The sequence below is a fragment of the Sinocyclocheilus anshuiensis genome, unplaced genomic scaffold, assembly GCF_001515605.1.
Source record: "Sinocyclocheilus anshuiensis isolate Anshui unplaced genomic scaffold, SAMN03320099.WGS_v1.1 scaffold253, whole genome shotgun sequence".
NCBI lineage: Eukaryota > Metazoa > Chordata > Actinopteri > Cypriniformes > Cyprinidae > Sinocyclocheilus > Sinocyclocheilus anshuiensis.
The window spans coordinates 2,912,684-2,936,496 of NW_015537969.1; the positions used below are offsets into that span (position 1 = coordinate 2,912,684).

General features: G+C 37.2%; 1 protein-coding gene across 2 annotated transcripts in view; it reads right to left on the bottom strand.

The window, feature by feature from the left end:
- Positions 1–358: 358 nt before the first annotated feature.
- The window catches only part of LOC107670023 (neurexophilin-1-like), a 38,180-nt gene continuing 14,725 nt past the window's right edge, over positions 359–23,813 (bottom strand). For both annotated transcript variants that reach the window (XM_016462496.1, XM_016462489.1), the window contains exon 2: positions 359–2,275. In XM_016462496.1, the coding sequence (XP_016317982.1) occupies positions 1,511–2,275 (765 nt within the window). In that variant the 3' untranslated portion in view covers positions 359–1,510. The remainder of the gene's footprint in view (positions 2,276–23,813) is intronic.

Here is a 23,813-nt window from a genome sequence, read left to right on the forward strand (position 1 = left end):
AACTGCTGCATTGGAGTGTTCTGTGGCAGTGAAACTATCGGTCTGCTGGCCTCACCCGATCCCATTTCCTGCTGCTGAGACAGTGCATCTGCAAATGAAAGATCTCCCTGCTCCTGCTGGGAAATGGAAAGTGGTTTTGTTTAGCGATAGTAAAAGAGATAGATTAAAATTTCTGTATAGTTTTAAATGGGCTTAAATATTTCACAGTTGTAATTTAGATTTCAATACCATTCTCTATCCCTTCTCTGACGCTTACAAATTAACAAGATAAGCGTGTAGAAAAAAAGGTTTTCATATCACATTCTGAGAAACACAATAATAATGACTCCACCTGATAAAACTTTCAGTATTTTATTCATTTGTACATCTCCATCCTCTTGTTCCCCTGAAAGTAAACATGATCATACAGATAAGTACTTCTAATATATATTTTTGACAGTTTTACAGCCCCTGTACAAGAGCATGGATTTCATTGAGTTCACATCTACATCAGCAACATCAGTTTCTTTGTCCAAAGAACCGAGAACAAGCATATATGGGATTGGGAGCTGAGAGGGAGAGAGCGAGAGTGTGGGGTTTTGGGTTAACAGACAATGAGTGAAGGCATATACAGAAGCAGCTCCATCAGGATCAACTATGTACAATACAAACCATTCATACAAATTAGGCTCTAGATATAGAATTAATTACATTACAGTGTATTATAAGTGACAATGAGCAAGCCCTCCAACCATTCCTGGATCGTATTAAACTACAGGACACAGCTCGGGCCGAACAATTCGCAATTATTACAGTACAGCTTCTTTGTAATAGGTAGAAAACATGCCTGTAGTTAAGGCCTGCTCATAACCAGCAGAACAAAGCCATTCTCCTCATCTTTGGGCCTTTGGGCTGGGAGGAATAACTCAAGAACGTGTGGGGACTCCAGGGCTGTTCAAAAGTTTGTAGGTGGAGGGAACATTGAGATTCTGATCGCGAATAATTCTCCTGCGACATCGCTTCTGAGGTGAGCTACCAGCTAAACGAAAAAGTCCTACTGTATCTACACCTTCGTGGCCTTTTGGCAGTTCTAATAACATGTACATACTTGTACAAATCAACTAATTAAACGAATATTCTGAAAATCAAACACTTGCACAATTCTAAATTAAAACGGAACATTACAAGACAAAATTGAGAGTTTACATGGTTATACAAGAAACACTCCAGTGGTAAAATAATATTCTAAGAACATTAAAATATATAAACAATACATTAACAATAATATGTGCTTTAACTTAAAGGAAACCAAGTGAGCAAACAAAAGCACTACATTATGCCCTCAAATGAAAGTTTCATGTAGTACTTGTGCAAATAGCCAAATTCTTATCTTTTCAAGTCGATTTAATAGATCCGGGCCATGAGCGCATGGTATGGGCGGTTCGGGGAACATGTATTTGTTGTGGATGGGGAGAGAGCTCCATCCTTTGCCTCTCGTTGTCCTTCATGTGGGTGACGTCAGCGGCTACCTTCAGCCGGAAGGGAAGTAAGGAGTATCGCTGTGGTAGTTATAATCTGGGCAGACTTTCTGCACTAGCTTGTAGTCGGTGCTGTAGAAGGAGATGTAAATGCAAATGACTTTGAAGGGCTTCGAGCAGAGCCAGGATACGTGGCTTTGCGTCTGCTCCTGGTAACATGTCTTGGATGGGTCGAAGTTGCAGAGCGTGTTTTTGGAGCCCCTCTCCACCTTCTCGTACTCGATGCGGCAGTTGAAGGACTTGGAATCCTTGGAGTCAATGACCGACTGCTGGGCCGTCAAGTCAAACTCCACGATTTTGCTGGGTGGGACCAGGCTGACGGACACATTGCCCTGGCCCGTGGAGTTATGGCGGAAGAAGACGCTGAAGGTGCCGTTGCCGTGATCGACGATCTTTCCGGTGATCAGGAGGTTGAGCTTGACCGTTTTGATGTTGGAGTGGAAATCTCCCCAGCCGAACATTTTCTTGAACTTGCCTGTCTTGACCATCGGCCGCCGTTTGGCTCGAGGCCTGGAGTCCTGCAGGTCCGTGGTATTCCTCAGCCAGTCCCACAGATCCTGCTCTGAGTAAGGCTCCGGAGTGTCATAGTGCAGGTCCAGGGCTGTTGCGTTTTCCTTCCCATGGAGAGTCTGTGATAGAAGTCGACTGATGGACAAGTCCTTACTGCTTTCTGTCCATATATGCTTTAGTGTCGACTTGGGGCTCCCTGATTTGAGCAGCTCCGACTTCCCCGGGATAGAACCGTGGGCACTTGAAACCTAAGAAAGCAAGATGGAGAGGACGTTATTGAGCCGTCTTAACCTTAAAGAGCTACAGAAGACGCATAATGCAAAGCAAGTGAGCATTTCATCCAGTGCCGCTTGACAGGAAAAAGGAATTAAGTGGATATTACTCTTGATTTGGGAGATATTGACCCCTCACCCCCACACAATCATGTAGTCTCCTACTCAACAGACAGATCAAATGGATTAGGATGAGGGTGGAAAAAAAGATAATCGATCGAGCCCGCAAGGTTCAATTTGCAAGGTGTTAGCTGACAGGAGCCGTCTGGGAAATGGAACGGAGCGTGGCGAATGAGAAAAAGAATACAACGATCAAACTCGCCACGTCGTGCGGTCGGGGAGGGGATCTCCGCCGGCCCTCCCTGATAATACCGGTGACTATTCTTTGAGTAAAGAGCAGACTATTAACCAGCCAGTGCTCCTTGAATTGATGATTGATGAACCACTGGGTTCTCTCCATTTAGTGCAGATGAGTGGAATTAGGTCCATACAGGGCCTGGCGGAGCGCCGTGACATTGATTGTCTGATTTCTACTGTAAGACCTGACAGCAGATCCGTCTTGCGGTGGTTTTTGCATCTCGAGGGCTACCCCTGGGATCGATAGTTAGAAAATAAGGTCTCGCTACCAATCTGCCCGACCCTTCGGACAGAATTGCCTCACAGCATGTGCGAGAGCGAGGGAGATGCGAGTCCATTTTAAACACAGTGCTGGGTGGGAGCAGGGCCACGTGGCTCACTTAAGGATTTCATGTTGCGAACCTGAAAGGTAATCGATATCTGACTTGAAGAGTGGTTCAAAATGCAAATTAAGAGAAGTTTAACTTAAAAACTTGAGAACTGCACGATAGCGCGCCGCTCGTGTTCAGAACTCACATTAAATATTTGTTAAAAATGAATGAATAAAAACGCACAACTCAACATGCACCTGACAAGCAAGCACTCTAGTGATGAAGAACCCTGGGAAGAGAGTTCAAATATGTTTCCAATAAAATTAACGATCATTACTCTTCCTCATGTGTGGAGTAAGAGGCCTTGCCCTGTACTAAAAGAGTAATATGTTTTGCGCTCTGGGAGCATGATTAAAGATGGAGTTATTATTTATTAATGGCTAATTGCTGAAGGGGCAATACAAACATTCCAAGGCTGAGCAAGTTTCAAGGAGCTATTTGTGTGAAGTTCAGTGCAGCCTGACCGACTGGGAGGGCACTTGCATTGATAAATGGATCTTTATAGTGCTTGATTTAGCAAAATATTGAGGGAAAAACATGTTTCATGTTTATGTATTCATCAACCAATGGATTATAGTGTAATGCAATAAAACACTTGCAAAACATTTTAACAAGTGTCCTGGGTTATGTAACATACAGTCGATATATAGTCAGGTAGTCACGATCATATTAATATTAAAATTATTATATAATAATTCCTACTACCACACTCTAAAAAAATGCTGGGTTAAATACAACCCAGTGCTGGGTAAAATAGGGACAAACCCAGCAATTGGGCTGTTTTGACCCAGCGGTTGGGTTAAATGTTTAACCCAACCTTCTGGGTAGTAACCCAACCGCTTGGTCAAAACAACACAATTGCTGGGTTTGTCCCTATTTTACCCAGCACTGGGTTGTATTTAACCCAGCATTTTTTAGAGTGCACCACTACTACTACTAATTTTAATAATAATAATAATACTTTTAAATTGAATTGGTTTGTATTATTTTTATTTGTAATTGTTTTATGTTCTTTATTTTCTTGTTCTTTTATATTTGTTTATTTATTTCTTATTTTTATTGTATTCTATGACATTCATTCAGTATGGTTTCTGTAATGCACTTTGTAAACACTGTTTTTAAAAGATGCTATAGAAATAAAGCTTTATATACTAAACCCTAATAGAGTAATCAGGATCTTGTATCACACTGAAAGTTTATTTGATAATGACCGGCTAACCTGCTTATTACAAAGCTAATTACCAAATAAATGGACACGAAATGAAGTTGAAATTATTTTACTGCAAAGAGATTTGTCAAATCTCAAGCATGCAGTTTAAAGGTCATTATACCAAAATATTTGATGGCAGAATACTGCAACTGATCAATCAGAATAAAGCATTTCAGATATTCATTCTAATTGAGTCATTAATGAGTGGAATAAGTGTTAGAATTTTAGCTCTTACATTTATAAACAGCCATTTAAAAGGTAAAGGTAAATCCTGAGACTAGCATTCAACAACTGAAAAACAAACAGTGTCTTACTCTTTGCCTATGGCTAGTCTGTATCTGTCCACCTTTGGCGACCTTAAAAAGCTCACACGTTGACAGCACAAACAGCGAAACACTGGCCAGGAGTCAGTTCTCCTGGGCACAAAGCCTGCACACATAGCGGATGTCTGAATGCAAGCCTCGGTCTTTCCACTCTGTCTTGCCATGACGGGCTTGGATCCAGCCCGACTGCTGGAGCTTTACGGAGCCAGCTGCAGTGCTCACCTGAGGCAACAGTGCATCTGGTAAACACATTCGGGGGGGGGTGTCATGGCCAAGCCCTTCCCACCTCACCCACTGACAGCCAGTCAGCCAGGCACAAACAGCTGGACTCCCCCAGGCACTGCACTGCATCAGGTCAGCAAGAGCAGCATGTGTACACCAATCTGTGAGCCTGGTGTGAGTCTTAATGAGTCTGCCTGCTTTAAGAACTTCAAGGCTGACAGATCAGATCATATTGGTTACATTCTTAATCCCAACAGCAAGCTGAACAACATCAAACATTATAAATATTAAAAGGCTTTTACAAATGCAAACATTGTTCATTCCAACAATACAGGATTCAGGACATGCTGTTCATCAACATGGGGAGTGTGCAAAAAGACGTTTTTAAAATCATCCAGTTGGTGGGTTGCGCAAATGGCTATTCTGGACTATTTTTAACTTGACACAGCATCTGAAAACACAAAAGCCATGATGGGACAAACAAAAACCAATGCAAGACATGATACAACAGCCTAAGATGTCCATCTGAATATTAGTAATATTAGATCTAACATTTCAAAGAGGGTTTTATTGTGCAAATATTCAAACAAGTAAAGCATGGCAACTAATAATATAATATATTATAATAATATAATATAATATAATATAATATAAATTATTATTTTATTTATTATTTTATTATACGTATCTAAAAATTGTATTTAATTGTTTTATGTTAAATGTATAAGAATATTACTCTGTGTGTGTGTGTGTATAATATAATATAATATATAATATGGTTTATTATCTCATATATAATTATTAAAAAATATGAGAAAATCAATACATAATTTTCACACTATATAGTTCAAAGAAATGTGAGTGCAAATTAAATTCAGCAACTTGCCAAATGATGTTTTTTTAGAATTATGAACGGTCACTTTTGTGCCAGTGACTAACAGAAAATTACACACTGCAACATGGAGAGGTAACAATGCATTTAACCTTGAAATACATGCTCTATGACTGCACTGCAGTACCAACTAACGGCAAGAATCAGACCCTGCTTGCCTAACATAAGCCAGAGCTACATTTGGTCCTAATTAATGATAGCAGATTAAATGGAATAATTATGCAGGCTAATTCTGAAAATGCAATTATGTTATTGCCGCTCATTTGTGTTTCTATTTGAATGTTAATTTGCACTAATTAAGGTATTAATATGCATCAATAAGTCAACTACAGTGTAAGCTAGTATATTATTGACACATTGATTACATCGCCAAGGCTGTTTACTTAGTAAGTGAAACATTACAATGTGCTTGTTCCCAGCATTTCTGCAGGTGTCCATATCTTTAAAACTGGCCCATTAAAAGGGGACATTTAAATTAGCTTTTTAAAATCATAATCAGCCTTGGCTTCGGGGGGTGTCCTTTAAAGAGAAATGATCAAGATCAAAAAAGAAAATTTTTATTTTATATTCCAGAAAAATGTATCATAAACTGAAAGAGAGTGTGTGTGTGTGTGTGTGTGTACACACACACACACTCACACTCACACACACACACAGTAATATTCTTATACATTTAACATAAAACAATTAAATAAAATTTTAAATACATATAATAATAAATAAAATAATAATTTATATAGAATTCTTATATTATATTATATAGATTTATATTATATTATATTATATTATATTATATATATACTCAAAATTTCCATACTGATGTCTGCATTATGGAGGGTAAGTACTCTTGCTGTGTGAGGTAACTTCCTTTCATAGTCGTATTGTCTCTTTGACAGAGCTAGCATATGAAACAGCAGGTGGACTAAAGGTCAACCGATAATGACCATTGTTATAATAGCTTTTGTAAAACAACGGTAGTAAGAGAATGAGCAGAGGGAGTAGATAAAACCCAGAGTAGAGGAAAAATTGTCTCAACTCTGACCCTGAGAGCACATTTCACCACTTAGCTTTACACTACAGAAATACACTAAACGCGAAGTGAGGGGAGAATTACAAAAACACGTCCGCCTGAGATAAACGTCACAGAGAAAACACGGTCTTTATCAATAAAACCGCTAAGTTGAGGCCAAAACCTGCACAGTGCAAAACAATATACCATAAAAATGTTCAGCGGATCATTCCGGTGCCTCACTTTAACAACCTCCCAAACAATGTTTACAGCCCGGGAGATGAGATAAAACGGTGCATATCTTCTTCCTCCTCAGCAATTCACTGCCATCCACAACCTAGACACTTAAACAAGGCACCTCATGCTGCGGCCGTCCTGAGAGAAATGAAAAGGAAAGGCAAAAATGAAGATGGATTTCAACTAAATTCACTTCTGCTAACAAAGCACTCGCAGGCTTTGCTAGCCCCCCTTTCCTCGCTGCCTGCTGCCTGCGTTTGGTTTGTAGAAGTGTGAGGCATTGCACGGGCCCATTAGCGGCATAACTAAGCACTGTGCTTTAGGATGGGCCACTGGGGCAGAGGCATGCTTGCTGCAAGAGTTGGACAGCTGCTAAGCAGCCATGGAATATCAGGCTGTGACCATGCACTAGAACTGCCTAATGGTGTCATAAGAAGACCGTTAGATGCACCATTAAAGCAGGCTGTCATGCTCGTTGTGTATAGCCAGTGTGTGTTTGTAACAATGCCCATGGACTCCCCTGATGCAGTCAAGTAGGTATTGCAACACACACAGACTGTACAGAAACCGTTCTGTATTTCACATAATCTGAGATGCCGTGTGAAATGCATTTCCTGCATTTACGAATGTAATTATGAAAGAACCAAATAAGAATATTAAAACACATGTCTGTTTCAGCACCACAGGAACTCATTTGAAAACAACGGCAGCAGAATACGATCATCAGTCTTTGTTAATAGGGGTCTTTAAACAAAACATGTTCTTGCATTTAAAACACAAGACGCTGCACTGAGTAGTAAACAACATGTTTTTAAAAGTTTAACAGCATTGTTTAGTTATAGTGTGGATTTACATTGGTAAACTATTTAAGTGCAGCATAAATTGGAACGTAAAACGGGTTCTGTGTGAACCGGTTCCATTGGGGTCCATTTGCTCAGAATGTGTTTTTACATAAAAAATGTGAGACGTCGTGCTGAGGAATGTGAAAGTTAAAAAGTTCAACTTTGAAAACATGGCACTACAAAAATTTAACACCCAAACTCAAAGCACTGAAAAAGCTGCACAATGGTCAACAGCATTTGGCTAACGAAGATTTTGGGTAAACTTTTACAATGCAACGTAAAGTCGAATGTAAAGCGAGTTTTGTGTGAACAAGCCACACGGGTTAATTTGCACAGAATGCATTATACAGTGTTTAAAAATGTGAGACGCAGGGCAGTGGAATGAAAATAAAAAGGCAAGTCTAGAAATGTTTAGTTTAATTTGACAATCAAACATGTTAGTCTAATGTGTTTACACAGAAAAACGATGTAAAGCAGTGCAGTAGAATGCAAAAAATGTATTCAGTGTGAACGCTGTCAGTTTTCAGATTCATTTTAGGTAAACATGCTGTGTGAGCAAAACCAGTTTCAGATCTAGTCACGTGACTCAAATGATACGCTCAATACTCAGTTAAAAATAATTAAAAAGCGTACAAAACTGCTGTCCGTTGATTCACATTTGACAAATGATCTTGGTCTTCGTAGGCTTGTGTCATATTAACTGTGCTAAGACTTTTATTTGTTTTCTTGTCATTTTTTTGGTCACTACAGGTGAAATTCACCAAATGCGAGAACAAAAAAGGGCACTTGTTCATACAGGTGCAACTAAAACAGCCTACGGTATATAGGCTATTGTAAAACATTTGAGACTCACTCCTGCTATTAAATACGATTCTCAATCCCAACCAGTGACTGGGTGAATGCAGTCATTTAACAGCATAATAGCTACACATACAGTAACATACTAACTCTAGCAAGGCCATTTAGAATCTTAAAAGGACACATATTAGCAAGATTAAAGTGAACTAGGCTCTAATTTTAACAATGCAAAGCTCCTAAGTTCACCAGATCATGTATTAAAAATATTACACATGCAAAAACTATATTTTAAATATTATTTTAACATGTTTCTTGAGATTCACTTATAATGTTAATTCAGTTTTTGAGGAAAAAACAAATATGCAGAAATAATTATTTTCAACTCTCATTCTGACCCTCTGTCTGAAATGATCGGTTTCTTTAAGGGGCGGCTTATTCAAGGCTTGCCAGTAAACAACGACTGTTATAATTGGTTAACATTGCACAGGAAACAGTATCAACGGCCACTGGCTTCTGCACGTGAGAGTTTTGAAAATATTATTTACATTTACAGACAAAGCAGTTGGCTGTGTCATCTTTCAGGAAAAGTTTCATTACAAACTCTCCATCACACTATGCCTTATTTACAAAACAATCTGCAGACAAATGTATGAACAAACAAATAATTCTCCGAAGCGATCCGGGATGCCATTAAAAAGAAACCATCAACTTATTTCTGGTGCTGAGGTCCTTTTTAAGTTTGTACAGAGACGCAAATGAGCTATTTAAACTGGACACATCAAAGCAAACACTCTTTGACTCTTCCATTTGCCCTGTTGTCAGAAGTAGCTCAAGCGCATGGACTATTTCACAAATTGAACAGGCATCTGTATACTGTATCCACTGTAGGCAGCGTCAGTGATTATAATGGCTTCTATTTGGATTTGACGACATGACGCTCGCATCCAGTGTAGACAAGTGTCAGCCGTCAAGTGACTGAACCCCTAGTGAGCGGGGCCTATGGTGTGATAATTTATAAGTATTCTTGCTCTGGAGGCAAAATGTCTTATGCAAATGTATTTGCCTGTGTGACATCACAAATCCCACAATCAGGGGCATCACAACCAGGGGGAAAAAGGGGGACAGAATGCATACAGTAGGGCCCAGAAGCTGAGAGGGGCCCACAACGATGTCCACTAGGGGGCCTGATTGAGATCGTCAGCCAAATCCCCCTCCCCTCCTTTGATGGACCCCTTAGACCAATTCGGTATTTGCAAACAGTGATGATGTTTTTTGTGGGCGGAGCCTATCTGGTGGCAGAAAATGACAGTTTTCAAGTAGCAGTCTATGGAGGCCATGGAATAAAATTATAAAAAAATGTAAATTTGAGTTTATATTTAAAAATTCTGACTTTATTTTCACAATTCCGAGATTATATCTCACAATTCTGATAAGGAAAAACAACTCATCATTCTCTCTTTTCCCCTCGGCTCGGAATCATGAGTTTATATCCCTGACTTGGCTTTTTTTTTTTTTCTCAGAGTTGACAGTTAAATCAAATTATAAAGGCCAAACTAGGAGATATAAACTTGCATTTGTGAGAAAAAAAGGTCAGAATTGTGAGATAAAATAGGTAAATTTTATGCAGAATGTTAGTAGGAATAGGTTTAAATAGTATTTCATGCTGTAACTGTAGGGCTATACAATATGTCCCCTATGAACTGTGACGTAACTGTGATGTCTACTCCAAATTGGTCTATAGCAAATTCTGTGCAATGGGCCCAGAATCCCTAGCGACTCCACTGCCCACAATATCAAAATGAGCTGATTTTGGAGATTGGTTACATTCTTCGTCTATAATGAGAAGGACGTTTTGAATGTTTTAATGATACAAATACCTCTTATGTGTCAATAGATCCAAGCAAAAGTGATTTCTCATGTTATGACTCCTTAAAAGGGGCTCTTTAGAGTGTGAAATGGACTTAAATTAGTCCCTGTCAGTTGACATTGATGTCACAGCTTAAGACAGACACTCAGCAGCAGAATCGAACACCCATGAACCACAGTTTACTAACATTATACAAATATTAAAAAGGCTACAAAACCATGGTTCCTTTAAAACAGCACCCCAAAATGTAACAGTGAAAGTCCAACATCCTCTCAATACTATTCCCAAGGAGGAAACCACAGTTCTCTTCCTGAGCAATGCAGGTTTTGTTGAGCCAACTCCGCTGCTGAGCGCTGATATTTACTGTGGAAATCTTGAGACTAATGTGGCCTGAGGCTCCATAAATCAAAGCAGGCTTCCCTTTGTCAGCATCGCAGATGGCCCCGCTGCCCAATCACCCCAATTAAGAGCCGAGAAAGCGAGAGAGAAGAACACAGACGCAGCAAGATGCAGAGAGGAAAAGTGAGCGTGTGAGAGGAAGAGAGGGCACCTGTCCTGCTGTCATATTCGGGGGGCCTCCTCTGATCAGTGATTCGGGGCCTTCCTCTTAGCCACTTCAGCGCAGAATTAATGATGGCAAACAAAAGCCAGCGCGTCGCTCCTCACAGCTATTTGTGGGAGACTTCTCTCTCTACTCCTTTCCCTCTGAACTAATCCTCAATGTCACACTTAATGAGATTTTAGGTTGGAATAATAAACTGAAGCTGTGCTGCTCTTCTCCAAATGATTTCTTGTACTCCTATTCTTTATTTATTTTCCTTTTTTGCAGACCTGGATCTATACCATGCCATTAGACACCTGTGCTAGCTACATCTGACAGACAGATGTACAAAAGACAGATTTGAAGGGCTGCATACATGCCATATACTTTTCAGTATTTTATAGTTTGTAACATCATGAATCTGTTTAAATAATTAATATGGTGATCAAAAAATTAAGTTTCAATTTAGTTTGACTATTTGGATGAATGCTGTATATGCTGTATGTTTATGTATCTGTTAAATTTGTTTATAACTAATATGGTGATAAAAGTAATTGAATATCAATTTAGTTTCAGTATAACATGCTGTAAGTTTAGGTGTATGTGTGTTTTATTAGAAGGACTCAAGTTGTTTCCTGGACCAGTGTGTAAATTGGAATTAATTTCACAGTAATATTAATTAAAAATAATACTGGGTCTAACAATAAAAAATGGCTTGGATCGACAAACTCAAAGGGTGTAGAAACAATTTTTACTGCAAGTAAATTTTACCAAGAATTACAAAGATTTGTCAAATAATTCACTGAATTAAATGTGAAATGTAGACAGAACGTCTGAAATAGTATTTTCTTGTAAGATGTACAATAATAAAAAAAAACAACAATTATAATGTTTTATTTACAACTTAAAAAATAAATAAATTAGTGCATGTTTATCAGTCCCATCTATATATTTTTAGTCCAGTCCATTTTGTAGTTAAATCCAGTACACAAAGTTTATTTACCTCCAAAATACAATTTTAACCCTTACACAAAACACACATAATCCATAGTTTGGTAAACCTTTTTTCTCAGTAAATTTATTTCTAAAGGTGCTGTTGACATTATATTTTCACCAGACGTCGGTAACAACCCAAATAATCCATACATACAAAGAAAACAATACAAATAAGTTCAGAAATTAAGTTCTGTGTAATAAAATGGAATGAGCCAGGGAAAATACTTTAATACTTTGTTCAAAAGCCTTTGTTGGTAATGACAGCTTCAAGACGCCTCCAACTAGTCGTATGCATTGCTGTGTGATTTTGGCCCATTCTTCCACACAACCAGTCTTCAAATCTTGAAGGTTCCATGTGCCTCTTCTATGAACTCTAATGTTTAGTTCTTTCCATAGATTTTCTATTGGATTCAAGTCAGGTGATTGGCTGGGCCATTCTAGCAGCTTTACTTTCTTTCTCTGAAACCTAATGAGAGTTTCCTTGGCTGTGTTTGGGATCATTGTCTAACTGGAATATCCACCCTCGTTTCATCTTCATCATCCAGGTAGATAGCAGCAGATATTTATCAAGAATGTCTCGGTACATTTTTCCATTCATCCTTCCTTCAATTATATGAATTTTGCCAGTGATACACCATGATGTTTTTGGGGTGATGTGCAGTGCCATTTGACTTCCATCGTGCATACAGGCCACGGCGGTTGAGTGCATTACTTATTATTTCCTTTGAAACAATTGTACATGCAAATTCCAGGTCTTTCTGAAGCTCTCCACAAGTGATCCTTGGCTCTTCGACAACTCTTTTTTTGGTTTATGGTGAAATTATGTTCTTTCCACTTTCGGATTATGGCCCCAACAGTGCTCACTGGAACATTCAGAAGTATAGAAATCCTTCTGTAACCAACGCCATCAGTATGTTTTGCAACAATAAGGTTGCGAAGGTCTTGAGAAAGCGCTTTGCTTTTACCCATCATGAAATGTTTCTTGTGTGACACGTTGGTCATGAAACACTTTTTTATAGGCCATCAGTTGGGACTGAACCAGCTAATATTAATTTCCACTGACAAGGGGCAGGATTGCTTTCTAATTACTGATAGATTTCAGCTGGTGTCTTGGCTTTACATGCCTTTTTGCACCTCCCTTTCAACGCGTTAACTTAATTTCTGAACTTATTTGTTTTGCTTTCTTTGTATGTATGGATTACTTGGATTGTTACCGACATCTGGTGAAAATTTAATGTCAACAGCACCTTTAGAAATATATTTACTGAGAAAAATGGTGATGTGCTCAATACTTATTTACCCACTGTGTAATGCTGTTTCTTTGTAATTATATGTGGAATTCAATAACAATTTCTGAGTGAAAATGGTTTCTGTTTCATTTTTTTTCTGTGTACTATCATTAACTTTGTTTAAAAGACCAAACAAATGCATTAACACATTTCAAATGCAAACACACAAAAATATCCTAGTATCTCTCCAAGAGAAATAAGAGGCTTCACATTTCAGAAAATGTTGGTTTTGTGCAATGCCAAGTGTATTTATACATGTGTGTTTTGTTCTTTTGGGTGAAGTGGTAGGAGGGTTCAAGAGTCAGGTAAAGAAGAGTGCTCTCCAGGGAGGCTGCCATTATAATGCACGCTCGTCGTTCAAAATCAAATTAAGCCTGTAATCCAATAAACTGCCATTTCTGCTGCAAGTGACCCCACAGGACCTCATTTCAAATCCGTGACAAGCTTTAATCAATGTGATTTAGTGGTTGAGGACACAAATAATTCAGCCGAGGAGAAACGAACCGCTGTTCTGCCACTGTCTCCACACTGGAAATCTGCAGCGCTGTTTTATGGACGGCCTGTGGTGTGTTACAGTGCCGCATTGATTTGCGGATGCAATGTGGTGGAGAGAACAGAGAGAGAGGCGAGGAAAAAGACAGGAGCTGCTATCATGAGACCCCCTCAAGGAGCATTTAACTGAAAGTCAGAGATCAATATGCTCATGTCCATCGGAGCGGGCCATTGACAGGGCTACTTACGGGTTACAGTATCTGCCATTGCCACTTTAACCTGCCGACGGGCTCTTTGCTTCCTGATAAAAACAGCCTGGTTTCATCTCACTCTCATCTGTTTGGTGACAGGTAAACCAGAAGCAATCATATCTAGATAATGCTATACTGGCTTCTCTGATAGAAGGCTGATGCTTTATTTGCCCATGTAAACATTATGAATACACAATGCAATCACTGATGTTTGGGCTGGATTTGTATCATTTTTCAGTTTTTTTTGTACCGTGCTCTGAACAATATGATTAAAATTGAAATGAAGAGCAAACAACGAGATGTGCATTTGAGCCTGGATTCCCCTGTCACTTTGATTTGTGTTATTTCATTCAGGGAAATATACAAGGAATGCTAAAAAAAAAAAAGGAATATATTACAGAACAAAAATTAGTCTAAACATACCCTAGTAAAAAAGTAATATATTTAAAATACATTTATTTCATACTAAGTATAGTTCAACTCTATTAACATATTTACTGACATATTGCTCGAGGCTTACTGATTTAAAAATTATAGTTAAACTTTATTTGGAGTACTACTTGTGCACAATGCACGTTTCTTAATATTAAGCCTAAAATGTGTTGTAACGTCACTATCGATGAGGACTTTAAACGCAAGATATTTAAAGTGTACCTGAAGTATACTTGCAATAGTTCCACTTTAGCACAGTCAAATATTAGGGGAAGTCGTGGCCTAATGGTTAGAGAGTCGGACTCGTAACCCAAAGGTTGCGGGTTCGAGTCTCGTACCGGCAGGGATTGTAGGTGGGGGGAGTGAATGTACAGCGCTCTCTCCCACCTTCAATACCATGACTGAGGTGCCCTTGAGCAAGGCACTGAACCCCCAACTGCTCCCCGGGCGCCGCAGCAAAAAAATGGCTGCCCACTGCTCCGGGTGTGTGTTCACTGCTGTGTGTGTGCACTTTGGATGGGATAAATGCAGAGCACTAATTCCGAGTATGGGCCACCATACTTGGCCACATGTCACGTCACTTTTTTATTTTTTATTTTTATTAATATGCTTAAGTTTATCTTTACTTGGACTTCAGCACTACCTCCGCACAATTAAAGTGCATCAAGCACAAAATTAGCTGTTCCAATTTAGTAGACTTTAAGTATACCAGTTTAGTATAATAAAAGTACAGTTGCAGTGTATTTAAAATACTTTTTAGTACATGTATTTTTCAGTAGGGTATGCTTAATATGGCTGCAAAGGCCAGGCAATTAATGGTATTTGACAATTAATTGCAAAAACACATGTATCATCTTAAAGGAGTTTAGTTTATAACAGTGACCCTTGGACTGTCGATTAAGACATGATTACCTATGGGGACATGATGATTTAAAAAATGAGCTGGGAGGAAAAATATAGTTTTTCCTCTCACCTCATAGTATTTCCATTAAACATTTCTTGGAAGAATGCAATAGTTTTGCAAGAGAAAGCAAACGTTTTGTGAGAGAACACAACGTTAGGGGCTACATACTACCTAAATAATTAATTAACAAATAAATAAATTAATATGTTTCATTTTTAATATGTAAGAAAAAGAAAGAAACCACATAGTCAAACATGAGACATGAAACTACAGCAAAGTGTAGGAAATTGGTGATTTCAAAAATATAATTCCTCTGTGGTGCTATTGTCGTGATGTGGATTTCTGTATTTTCAAGCAATTAGAAAGATTATTAAAACTTTATAGCTATATTTATAAAAAAACAGCTTTTTACTCTGGAATACTCCATTCCAATGGCATTCTGCAGTCAAATGTTTCCTAATATTCGTATTTTCTATTGCACTGCTGTATTTCAAATCATTAAACCATCTGTCAACTCATACTATGGACATACTATGGTCCCTCTTTTCATACAGTGCAACTGGTGGCAACATGGATTGTAGTAAAAAAGGACATCATAGTTTTTGTTGTTGTAGTCTTCATCTTGTCACCAAGCCAAATTATTTATATGTTTTGGTGGACTCAATCAATATGTCAACATTTCTATTAGGCACCTTTAAAAGTAATATCAGAAAATGATCACGGCTTCAAAACAGTCAAATAGAAAAAAAAAAGAATATGCCAAAGCTACAGTCTCAGAAATTACATTAGCATATTCCAAACATGGACAATGTGCATCTGCAAAACACCTACCAAGAACAGATGGACATTCAACAGGATGCTACAATTGAATTACATCAGAAATTATATCAGTACCACTGCAGCCCTGTCTGCAGTTTGAAAGCATCTTGAGTCTAATATCAGTGCAAGAAAAGTTATATTGCATTCCACGCTATTTCCTGCAGGGTTTACATTTGGAGAAATCCTGTGGATGCTTCAACCCACAACGTCTGCTGTCAGATTGTAAAACATGGTGGGGGATCTGTAATGATATGAGCAACCATCTCACGACAGTGATTAGATCCAAAGATTGCTGTGCATGCTCTAAAAACCAGTTTTATAAGACCAGGTGCACCCTGTTGTGCAAACACCATTTTCACATAACATTCCTCTATTCTAGGAAGATAATACCCACATATTCTCAAAAGGTAGAATTGAATGTCTTCCAATGGACCTTTTTTTTGTTGCATTTTCAGGTTTCATAGAAACTGAATTCATCTTAGTTAGGTAAACTTTTATTGTGAACAGAAACTACAAGAAATATTGTGGTGAACGGAAACTACAACATATATTGTGGTGAAAGAAAACTACAACAAATATAGCATGTAAAGTATAGTGTCATAAATGTATATCTTTGCTAGATCTGCAATGTTAATAACTGGAAATGCATCATCACCATCTGTGAAAAGGGTTCATCACTATATCTAAATATCAGTGAGCTTTTACAGGAAGTTCTGGAGCATAAAGTGCAAGAAAGACTTTATCCCTCAAAGAACTAACTTTTCTTATTGATTAATGACTCAATATCTCAGCGCACAGTTCAGTGCTTGTATGATACCTACAAAGAAGACTAAAGCTGTCCTTAAGGCAAAGGATGGACTTACTTCTTATTAGGTCCTTGATCCTGATATATTTACTCAGTGTCTTGGTTAGTTTATCAGTGCCCTGAAGTTAAAACATGGAAATGAGGACCGAGACAGGACAACTTTCCTTTCAATTCTGGTCAATTGTAAATAGGCCAGTTACTGTAATTGTACAGTAGTTTTAAACCGACTACAGAACATGATGTAATCAAAATTTTTCAAGAATATCTCTGCTTTATTTAATTGCTGGCACAACCTATCATCATTTTAATTAAGTTGAACATAAAAGATTACTTGAGTGCCTGCATTTGACTTTTGAAAAGAGAATGAGTGTCAGTATTTCATTCATCCTATAAAAGAAGGGAGGAACGTAAAGCGAGGTAAAGGAAAATTCACAAGGTGTTTGGTTAAAGAGAAGGGAATAATCTACAAAGGCACTCGTGATAAACACTTTAGCAATTTCACACTGGAAGAGCCTTCCCAAAAAAACAAAACAAAAAAAAACTCCCTAATGAAATAAGCAATGAATCCTGAGACAGCCGAGCTTATCACTTCCCTTCAATTACCCTTCACCAAATTGCTTTCCATTCAAGTCATGTTGCCCGATTGCACTTTTTTAAACAGAGCACAGTCTAAAGTTCATTTTCAACAGCGTGAAGACAGGCTCTGGAGTACCTGACTGTGTATGAGCCCGGGTTCATAGACACTAAGGGCATGAAATGCTTCATATTAAAACCTCCTGAAATACAAGATACATGAGAGGCTGTGGGCTAAACAAAGCCAGGCACAGACATACTGTATGCATACATAAGTTGACTCCTGACTCTCAGAAGCAGCTGACATGGTATATGGTTAATAGACATTTCATGCACAGTTGCATCATGCACTTCAGCTTTACTGAAAGGCAGCTTGAAAGGAATTAACATCATATCGATGCGTTACCTTTTGCTTTTTGGATAATTTTTGGGATTGACAACCAGGGTTGTGCTCCATTCAGAAATGAAAATGCTTGAGTGAAAAAAAATGCCTTTTAAATCCTAATTCAAATTTAAAAGTAAGTATAAAGAATTACAATAAAACTGAATTTCAAATGTTAAAACCTCAGAAGCAAAACTGTGAGTCTCTCAATGGCTGAGAATATCAGTGGTTTGTTTCTCTGACCCATCTCAAATTGTGTAATAAGTGTTCAAGATCAGAAAAGATGCTTTTATAAACTTTGGATGTCTGTCCACCAGTGGAAATCTACCATCTTGATTCATGCCAACCACAGCCTGAAAACCCACTTTTCTTTCTACTAGTACAGAGATTTAACCTTACAGTAATTCCAGGTATTAATTTTAGAATTATTTATTAAATTAATAATCTTATGCATAAATTCTTAATTATTTTAAATACCATTAATAATAATATAATATAATATAATATAATATAATATAATATAATGTTTATATTAAGTAATGTTTCTTCTTACATTGACATTATATTTAGGGTTGCAAAGGGGCAGAAGATTTTATTTATTTATTTTTTACGGAAATGTCATGTCTCTTTGCAACCCTAATTATATTATAATATAATATTATAAAATTCATTTCTAGTTCCTGAGTTTGTGCAAATAAAACTAATACTGTTGCATTTAGATCCACTTTACTCATCATTATTTACACCCAGCTGTGACAATAATAAAATATTTTAACATAACATTTTTATATAATATAATATGTTTATAAGATAGTATTAAAAATAACTAATAATATTTTGTCTCTAATGAAAATGTATTTTCTTCAATCAAAATGGTAAAAAATAAGGAAGGATAAAAGAATAGAAGAAAATGCTCATAAGAATCATTAATAATTACAATGAATAATCAATACATGCCTAGTGTCACATTTCTTCCAGATACTCACAAAACTGTCACTTTGTTGCTCTCTGCCTTTTTGCTAACACATGCTTGAATTAATGCATGATAAAGGAAATATTAGTTAAAACTTTAAGAAGTTTTAAAAAGTTGATCACACTCAGCATTAATAAACATAATATATCTGAGATTAAAATATATTTAGTATAATAAAGTGACTGAACCTTGACAGGATGTGCTGCAAACAGATACATCCCATGATGCACCACAAAGTGAGGAATCCATAAATGGCCAGATGACTTTCTGGATTATTTAGAGTTGTGTTTCTGTGATTCATATTCTCTCTCTCACACACACAAACACAAATAGATGGAGGAGAAGAGAGCGAGAGAGTGTGTGCATGTGTGTGTGATTGAGAATGCAGGAGAGAGGGGAAGCAGAAAAGATTAATTCAAAATGACTTGCTTTTGCGCTGGTGCAGGAAAGCAGCAGCATTACAAATGAAAGTGGATTTTGTATGCTAGATTTAACCTTAAATGGTTTCGCCACGCGCCGCTATCGTCTCTGACATTTTCACAGGGAGGGTCAACGCCTAGTCTCCTTCCTCCCAACAGGAAATTTGATTCTCCATAGACAAATTTTCCTCATGTGCATGTCCTTAATAGCACTTAGCAGGTGACCCCTATTCCTCACGTCCTACTCTACGATAGCAGAGAGAAAATGCATCTTGAACCAGAGTAGATTGTGCATTTAAAGGGACAGATCACCCAAAAATGAAATTTCTGTCAATATTTCACCATTCGAAACCTAAATGACTTCCATTTTTCTGCAGAAAAAAAAGATACATTGAAAAAATGTCAAGTGTTTGTTTGTTTAGTTTTTTTTCATACACTGAAAGTCAATGGGGTCTAATGTTGTTTTGGACCCCATTGTCTTTAATTGCATGTGTAAAAAAACATTGCATTGATTTGAAACCTCTTAATTTGTTTTCCATAGAGGAATGAAAGTCATAAAGGTGATATCATTTTCATTTTAGGGGGAACCAACCCTTTTTAGACTCAGATTCATGATTTCTCAGATTCTGCAATGTAGCACCTACAATACATTATTAAAGCATGCTAAAGTAGAGGAGATGCAACCTCACAGAACATGACAGTTGAATTAGGCTGTGAATATAACGTTGATGTGAAAGAGAAATTAGTTTTTAAAAAATCATACCAGATAGGAACATATTGTTTCTCTAACCTATCTTATTTTTGCTGTTGTCTATGTTATTCCCTGTGGTGGTTGTTACATTTGTACAAGCTCTTAATATATTTGTGTGTGTGTGCATGTGTGTGTGTGTCTGTCTGTCTGTGTCAAGTGGAGATTATGAGACTAATTTCAGAAACCTCCTTCTGGGTTATCCACTGCTCTGATTACTATGTATTACTTGCTGAGACTCACTGTCCCATTGCTCTAATGCACTTTCACAGACTAATAACACATCAAAGTAAAGCCCTGAAGATACTCAGACACGTAGAGTGTGTTGTTCTCCATTTCCTATATCAGAGGACATCATCGGATTCTCAGTGTGTTTTATGCTTGTCTATGAGCATGTACCTGCATTTATGATCAAGCACATTTGTGCAGTTTTGCTAATCTAAAATAATGTGGGGTTAAAAAAAAAAAAGACTAGGTTTTACTGAAAATAAATGTTGATGCTTTTATGGTAGATGCAATGTTCGTAACATCCATGTTATAGTTAAATGTACAAACGTCAAATCTCTGTCTGTCTTACAGATACATACACATGTGATTTCCACAGCACAACTGTTTCATTGATATTAATAAGAAATGTTAAAATCAGCATATTAGAATGCTTTCTGAAGGATCATGTGACACTGGAGACTGGAGTAATGATTAATAAGTAAGATAAGTAAGCTGAAAGTAATGATTATAGTAAACATGTAGTAACCATGTTTTTTTTTTTTTGGCGTATTGATTGTATAAGCACAATTTTACTACAAATACCTTGGTTAAACTATAGAAACACCATGGTTAATTTGTGGTTACCATGGTTTAACTGTAACCAGGTGTTTGTTTTGTTTTTTGTTTTTTTGCAGTAAAACCATATATAACATATATATATATATATATATATATATATATATAGTGAATTCAGATAAATTGGGACACTGTTTGCTATTGAGATGACTGGGAAAATTAACCAATTAACCTGAATTTGCCCCTATATATGAAGAGGTCAAAGGGTCAGTGTAGTGATCCATGAATGAAAAAAATTGCACATTTTTGATAGAGCATAAGTGTAAATATATTTCATTCTCATCTGAACTAAAGAAATAAATTTACTCGGAAGAGAATATGTAAATAAGGCAGTGTACAATAAAATAGTGTTAAAAATAAACATCTTAATTAAAAAAAAAAAAATGCCGCCTATAAAAAACCCTTATTTCAAAAACACATTCAATTAACCAGGGAGCTTTTAATTTTATAGTCTGAGCAATTACTTGGAAACTTTGAATAGCTTTCACATTTCTGCAGGCAAGCAGGAAAAGAGGAAATGGCAGGATAACGTAAATTGAATAAGTGCTGATCACAAAAGTAACCAATTCATAGGGCATTTCTCTAAATAAAATAGGTATAACGATGATAACAAAAAAATAAAAAAATTGAAATTGAAATCTGCCAAGTTACATAATCAAAATGATAAATGTGACCCTGGACCACAAAATCAGTCATAAGGGTACTAGGGTGGTAAGATACATCATCTGAATAAATAAGCTTTCCATTGATGCATGGTTTGTTATGATAGGACAATATTTGGCCGAGATATAACTATTTGAAAATCTGAGGGTGCAAAAAAATCTAAATATTGAGAAAATTGCCTTTAAAGTTGTCCAAATTAAGTTCTTAGCAATGCATATTACTAATCAAAAATAGAGTTTTGATACATTTATGGTAGCAACTTTACAAAATATCTTCATGGAACATGATCTTTACTTAATATCCTAATTTTTTTTGGCATAAAAGAAAAATTGATAATTTTGACCCATACAATGTTGGATATTGTTGGATATTGCTACAAATATACCCGTTCGACTTAAAGACTGGTTTTGTGGTCCAGGGTCACAAATCGTCATGTCTACTGAAATATGGCAACTGAAAGTCGCATGGCCTAATCAAAAATACCAGAGTAAAAACTGAGATTTTTGTTTTGTAATGCTTCCTGCAGCCAAGTACCAGAGATGTGTGTAAACTAAAATATACCAACATGAGCTAAAGGCATAATCTCAGTCTAAAGCTAATGTAATACTGATTTTGAAACATTTATTGTCTATGTTTCTGCAGGAATCAAGCGTAGCGTTAGTTCTGGCAGGTCACGTTAGTCAAGCTCGCATCAGATGACTCTCAGCTGATCCCCATCAACCTATGTGAATACGACACCTATCTAAGCATTCATATATAAGGTCCCGCAGTATTATCAACAGTTTTCGCATTGCTCAATAGCTAATTACCCTCCTCCATCCCCAACTCCTCCTCTGTCAGTCAGGATTCAGCCTTCTGATTCTCCTTTGAATCAGACTAATTCTAAAATGTGTACATAACATTATTGAACTTTAACGATATCTGCATACATTTATGTTGGTTCTGTTCTGTTTACCCTGGGGGGGTTATCGCTGCTCTCCCTGCTCTCATCCATGCTAGGCTGCATGGATGCGCAGGGAGTTCTTGCCCCGAACGGAACCATACCGCCAATCCAAACTGTATGCTAATTGTCAATCATCTTTGACGATAGTGGTCCTGACAGAAGTCCTAAAACAATACAAAGACAACCGAAGAAGTTAGTGAGCCTCAAATGATCCCAAAACTAATTTAAACAACTGTCTGAAATGTGATTTCGCATCACACCATGTGGTCTCGAAAAGCTGGCAGAAAGACAATTACATTTTAACACAGGCTAGCGTCATCTACATTTGCAGAAATGATGCCTTTTCCAGTAGAATCAAATTAAATCAAACTGAATAGAACTGAATGACACTGAATGAAATTCAGCCGAGACGAGGGAGTAACACATATCCTAACACACTGGATGTTCAGGTGTGAGCGGTGCGGTCAGTCAGCTCCGCAGCCACGTCCCTCAGGAGCAGCGTAAGGAGAATCGTGCTTACCTGTCTGTCTGTGGCTGAGTGGCTGCTGCTATGGGGCCAGGCTAATGTTTTAAGTAATGGCTTTTGAGAGCTGACAGATCGCTGGTGTTCGAGCTGCTCTGGGAGAACAGAGCACATCCATCACCTCGCAATGAACGATTTGTTATTCAATAATTATAAGAACACCAATAATAAGAACCCTAATAATAGGCAAATAAATAAATAATGAAAATAAATAAACAAATAAATTGATCAATAATAATAATAATAATAATAGGCTAATTCATAAATAAATAAAACAATTATGAAAATAAATAAGATAAAATAAATAAAATGTAATAATAATAATAATAATAATAAATTTAAACAGATCGCTGGTGTTCGGGCTGCTCTGGGAGAACAGAGCACATCCATCACCTCGCCATAATGCGCCCACCCTTCAGTCACTATCACGAGCACCGCTATTAGCTTTACAAAACCTGGGAAATACTTCGAAAGAAATGACACCCTCACATGTCAATTAATTACAAGGATTTTTCTCTGTCTAATTAAGACGCTGGCTGAAGGATTGGAGACTGTGGAAATGACAGGTGGAATCTTGCCATTCCAGATCAGCAATGCAAAAAAAGCAATAAAAGCTTCAGAAAGTAAGAAAATGTTCATAAAATATAAAACATATTTGAACTGTGAAGTTGAATAAAAGCTGTTGATAAAAAATATATATTGTTTTCTTCCTTTACCTTGTCATGTGTCATGTATTTTTCTTGTGTCTTTGTTGCATATGCATGTTTAGCAAAGTTGTTTTATTTTATTT